Below are 6,117 nucleotides of genomic sequence, written 5' to 3'. Positions count from 1 at the left end.
AACAGAGAGTAGCAGTAGCGTAAAAAGAGGGGTTGGCAGGTGGTGGGACACAATGCAGATAGCCCGGTTAGCCAAGCACTGGTTGGTCGGGCCAATTGAAGTAGTATGTACATGAATGTATAGTTAAAGTGACTATGCATATATGATGAACAGAGAGTAGCAGCAGTGTAAAAGAAGGGTTCGTGAGATCTGTCCATCTGTGCTGTTTGCGAAGGCCATAGTGGAGTTTGGAGTGTAACTGTTTGAGGTTGTGGACAGGTGTCTTTACTGATACTGATAACAAGTTCAAACAGGTGCCATTAATGTCAGGGCACTATGCAGCCGACAATGCCCCTTTTTAAAGGCATTTTCCCTGATGTTCACAGATCACATTCATGGTAACGCTGGCATGTCTGCTCTAGTGTAAATTACCTTTAAAAGTATCTTATAGTGCGCTGCGCTATAGTGCCTTGAGTTAAATCCTGACCTATATTGTGAATTGGGGAACATGGTTGAGAAGGATGTGTGCCACCTAACTGCAGGGATATTATGCTCTCATTCATTTCTGTAATGAACCATTTGGTGGGTCTTGTAAATGAATAGTTCTTGTGTTCAACTCAACCTGATATGCTTCCTTTTAACAATTAGATTATTTCAAATACTTTGGGATTTCCTTGTATCTTGGTTGTTATTTTTGTTAATGAGTTGTTTAATGTGCAGGCACAAACCATGCTGTACTTTTTGATTTATAAATGTTTTAATAAAATTTGGTGAATGCAATATGATAATGTCATAGTACCGCACAGATCTCAAGCTAGGATTTGAAATACAACCATACATTAAATCAATCCAAATCTTAAACCCAACTATGGAACAATGAAAAGATGAACACAGGAGAGGAGTGTATATACAGCAGCAACACTATACACCCATTATTCATTCCAGAAGCCTCTGTTGTGGCCAACAGCCTCTATAAGCCTGCTCTGTAGTATCTCTTTGGAGGGGTAGATGGGCAGCTGCAACAGAGAGTGACAGGTCAGCGCCTCTGGGAAATGCTGTTGGGAGGAGTTGAGAAGGGTTTGGACCCTCATCCTGATCTGGTTCATACCCAGGATGGGCACACGATCACAGCCAGTCAGGAACACTGAAGGGGCAAAGGTGGTAAAAGGGAGAGGGCAGTGAATGACAGAACAGAACTTTATTCTGGAATGCTTTCTTTTGATCCTCTGTCAGGTCCTCAAACACCTCCCAGAATGTGACGATGTTGGGATGCCCAGCATGGTACTCTCCTTCATACACAGTGTTCTAGTTTGGGGGGAAATGCCCTCAATATGTTGAAGCAATAGACACGTAACACCATTCAAACTACTTGTCAAATCAATGTATCAAAACAACATTTTAGTTAGGTTTCAGAACATGTTCACCATGAATCCCAAATCAACCCCAGGACACTTGTTTTTTAGGCTCCATCTTGCCCTCTGATAGGCTACGTGACATTTCYGCCATATATTATATAGTTTTATACAACGGGTGATTTGGAATTCCCATTGTTAGCCAGACGAAAGCTATCCAATGACAACATTGTGGTATACCATAGAGCCAATGGGACTCAACACGCTTTCATCAATGCTGCCCCGTCTGTGCAAGGTTTAACAGTTTGTTCAAATAGCTTGGCTGCTATACAGTCATATGAATAGAAATAAACATGAATAGAAATTCTATTGTTATTATTAATCGCTCGCCGCTCTCTCTAGGAGGCCGGCACATCCCGTAGGTATACCAACCACTGCATCAAGACGACTACCATCCAACAGCTCTCTGATGCAGGTCTGGAGGCCAGAGAGATCAGGCTGTGAGCGCCACAGGCCTAAAGCTCTCTTAGGAGCTATTGGAATCCATCCACGAAAGAGGAGATGGAGTAACATCCTAACATACTAGCTGCGTGCACACAAGGCAGTTTTCCCGTGAAATGGCGCCCAAGTGCCTTGAGACCCCGACAGCTACTTCATTAATTGCACACTGAATTGAAATGTGCAATTCAATGTGTATCATAAATAAATAGCTGTCCATGTTGTGAACATCGGGGGGGGGAAATGTGTGGTGTTTGATCCTTGGTCACAGGTGCGTAGAATATGTTTCCTTGTCAAAATACCCGACAGGCGCTTCTTCCCACACCCCAATGTGCTTGGTCATGAGAAAGGGCTTCAATGAGGACCAGCAGTCACCGACAGGACATGATAACACACAGATTACTTTCTCAAACTATTTTGTGGGGTATAGAATTTGGTCTACTTCACAATCATTCCAGGGGCAACACGAGAGTGTACACATTTAGTTTTAGCCCAGGAATACCACACTCAATAAAAAATAATCACTGGTTTTGCCTAGTCTAAATCTGCCAGACAGCGAATGAACAAGGACAAAAGAGTTGCAACAGCACAAACAGATTTACGACTACGTTATTGTTGATTAATTGAATTTGGGGTGACACACTTTAAACATTTTAAATGGACGGCAACATTACCGAGGACTGCAGCTTGCCGGGGTGCAGTCTGAGGATAGCAGCAAATCAAATCAAAGTTTATTTCTCACGTGCGCCGAATGCAACAGGTGTAGACCTTACAGTGAAATGCTTACTTACAGGCTCTAACCAATAGTGCGAAAAAAAAAAGTAGTGTGTTGTGTTAGGTTGTGTAGATAAGTAAAGAAATAAAACAACATAAAAAGACATTTGAAAATAACAGTAGCGAGGCTATATACAGACACCGGTTAGTCAGGATTATTGAGTAGCATGTACATGTAGTTGGTTAAAGTGACTATACAGATGATGAACAGAGAGTAGCAGTAGCGTAAAAAAGGGTTGGCAGGTGGTGACACAATGCAGATAGCCCGGTTAGCCAAGCACTGGTTGGTCGGGCCAATTGAAGTAGTATGTACATGAATGTATAGTTAAAGTGACTATGCATATATGATGAACAGAGAGAGTAGCAGCAGCGTAAAAGAAGGGTTCGTGAGATCTGTCCATCTGTGCTGTTTGCGAAGCCATAGTGGAGTTTGGAGTGTAACTGTTTGAGGTGTGGACAGGTGTCTTTACTTGATACTGATAAACAAGTTCAAACAGGTGCCATTAATACAGGGAACGAGTGGAGACAGAGAGCCTCTTAAAGAAGAAGTTACAGGTCTGTGAGAGCCGAAATCTTGCTGTTTGTAGGTGACCAAATACTTTATTTTCACCATAATTTGCAAATAAATTCATTAAAAATCCTACAATGTGATTTTCTGGATTTTTTTCCATTTTGTCTGTCATAGTTGAAGTGTACCTATGATGAAAATTACAGGCCTCTCTCATCTTTTAAGTGGGAGAACTTGCACAATTGTGCTGACTAAATACTTTTTTGCCCCACTGTATATATATATATTTTAAATCCGCCGATTAATCGTATCGCCTGTTTGTCCTCCAATAATCGTATCGGCGTTGAAAAATCATAATCGGTCGACCTCTAATTTTTACCTCTGAACTTATTTAGGTATGCCATAACAAAGTGTTGAATATTTATTACATTTGTATTCATTTAAGTAATTTAAGTAAAATATTTAAAACACAACTTCAACTTTTGATTTAGAGTTATTGTGGGTTAGGCCAGTGATCTAAATTTAATGCCATTTAAATTCAGGCTGTAACACAACAACATTGGAAAAAGTCAAAGCGTCGTGACAATCTGAAGGAACCGTACTGTAATGAGGCCACAGGATCCGCTTTCTCTCCAAACCAATTCAGATTAAAACAACAGTTTTGGTTTGCTCGTGTTAGCCCACTCCTTCTCATTTTCATTAACTTACATTAAACTTTTATTTTCCAACCGTGAAGGCCTCTGGTTGGCTACGGTCTTTTAATGGGCGCACGTGCACTCATAAAAACTACATTAAAGAGTCAACTTTTATAATTAATCATTTGAAATGTCATGCATAACTGGGTATGTAACAATGTCACATGGATATTTTAATTTAATTCAGAAAAAGCCTTTCAGGGTTAAAATAGTTCATATACATTTTTGTCTTGAAAAAATATTTTAAAACAAGTAATCGAATACTAACGTCCATTCGGATATTCGATAACCGTGCACATCCGAGCAGAAAAATATAGATATTATGACATAGAATTAGGCATAATGATTATGGATCTAGATTGCAAGAAAAAGTGTGAGGAGTGAGGTGAGTGATGAGAGAGAGAGAGAAGAGAGAGGAGAGAGGAGAGAGAGAGAGAGAAGAGAGAGATGATTGTACATATATAGAGAGTAACAGGACGTGTTTTCTCTGATGCTACAGACCCTCTGAAAGGAGGAGACAATTCAAAGGACTGTTAAACAAGTTCAGAAGGTGAGATGAAAATCTAAAACAAATATTTGGATATTCAAGTTTCTTATGGTTATTTCGAAAATCGATGCAATAGCGCCAAAGTTCTCTGTATCGAGCACAGCAAAAACTATTTCATACAAGTAAATAAAATAGGCTAGTGCAGCTTAAGAAACAATACTAATGTGTCATGCAATCAAGATATGCACTTCAGGAAATATACTGCTATTCTTATCTGTATTTTTTRAAACTGCACTGTCAGTTAGTGGCTCGTAAGTAAGCATTTCACTGTAAGGTCTACTACACCTKTTGTATTCGGCGCATGTGACTAATACAATTTGATTTGATTTKCAAAACTATCTTCTGACATATTAACAATATGTTTGGAGTGTATATGATTATAGCATAATTAACCTTACAGCAACACGATCATTTAGCAACCTTTGACCAGAAATGAGAAGCAGGAAGTCAACCTCTAGATGGTGGGCAACTACAGTAAACAGGAACTATATTGTTTCAGGAACTTGGGTGGTTTTCATAACCTGACTTGAGTTGATTCTAGTGACAAATTGTGACCTTACACAGTCATAATGTAAAGGTAACATTGCAATATAGGTTAATCTGTGACGTTTTTCTCCACAGGGGCACAGCATGGTGACTCTGTCCCTCTTGTCCCTCGGTCTCCTCTCCTTGTTGGGGGTCAGAGSGGAAGTGGCTCCAAATTTCGACAAYTGCAAAGCTTCTTTCTTCAAAATGACACCAGTGTCTGGTCTGAATGTAGCTCTCCCCACTCCGATCGAGCCCGACACACAGGGCTTAGTGAATCCTGCGAAATGTCTCTCTGCTTACAATGCTGCCTCTCCTGYATACATCTGTCAGAGAAACGGTAACAACTATTACTTTGCCACTCTGTATGACCATGGCAGGAGGATCCCTCTGTACTCTGCCTATGAAATGGATATCGAAGGGGTCCCTGGCAGAGAGGGGTCCATAGTTTATTATGAACCRCAGGTTTGCATATTTCATTTTCATTATCACCTTTTTTAAATGTCCTATAAATTCAGTGCAGCAGCCATTTAATGTGACTGGCACAACTACAGAATGATNTGGCAGGAGGATCCCTCTGTACTCTGCCTATGAAATGGATATCGAAGGGGTCCCTGGTAGAGGGGTCCATAGTTTATTATGAACCCCAGGTTTGCATTTTACATTTTCATTATCACCTTTTTTAAATGTCCTATAAATTCAGTGCAGCAGCCATTAATGTGACTGGCACMACTACAGAATGATGCAACAMATTAGTGTAGTTTAAATATTTACAGTAGAACAGGACATTAGCTGTGGAGCACGTTAGAAAACAATTGAATTCATGCAAGAAGCACTAGAAGGYACTATTTCGTACATTGTAATTTCTGACTAAATAGCAGTAGCYTAGAATACCAGWAATATATTAATGGGTTGTATTGGRCTGCTACCACAAAGCTTGATGTGGAGTGACTAATTTGTAAATRTTTGTATTTTTCAGTTTATGCATTCTGACCTAACACTACAGCAAATGGATAAGAAAGAATCCTTGAGTGAGATCAAGAAATACAACCAAAACAATGGCTGCAGAGAACGCTCTCCACAATACCGACAGAACTAAAAGCTGGGCTGGAGTCAGGCTCTCGATGACAACTTTGRCTCGTATGACCGCGGGCACCTAAACACTGCAGGACACCATGAAGGAGAAGCCTCCAAAGCCACCATGACTCATACCAACGTAGCTCCGCAAGACAGGATGAT

General features: G+C 40.3%; 1 protein-coding gene and 1 pseudogene across 1 annotated transcript in view; one reads left to right on the top strand and one right to left on the bottom strand.

The window, feature by feature from the left end:
• Window positions 1–299: 299 nt before the first annotated feature.
• Window positions 300–6,117, bottom strand: part of LOC111971571 (probable E3 ubiquitin-protein ligase HERC3) — a 20,651-nt gene continuing 14,833 nt past the window's right edge. Inside the window, 2 exon segments of the mRNA XM_070446012.1 lie at window positions 300–1,123; window positions 1,167–1,284. Coding sequence (XP_070302113.1) covers window positions 912–1,123; window positions 1,167–1,284 — 330 coding nt within the window. The 3' untranslated portion in view covers window positions 300–911.
• LOC139022623 (uncharacterized) overlaps window positions 4,271–6,117 on the top strand; it is an 8,042-nt pseudogene continuing 6,195 nt past the window's right edge.

The sequence above is a fragment of the Salvelinus sp. IW2-2015 genome, linkage group LG13 (genome assembly GCF_002910315.2).
Source record: "Salvelinus sp. IW2-2015 linkage group LG13, ASM291031v2, whole genome shotgun sequence".
NCBI classification, from domain to species: domain Eukaryota; kingdom Metazoa; phylum Chordata; class Actinopteri; order Salmoniformes; family Salmonidae; genus Salvelinus; species Salvelinus sp. IW2-2015.
Note: the sequence above shows the minus strand (reverse complement) of the source record. Positions and strands in the feature narration are given on the sequence as shown.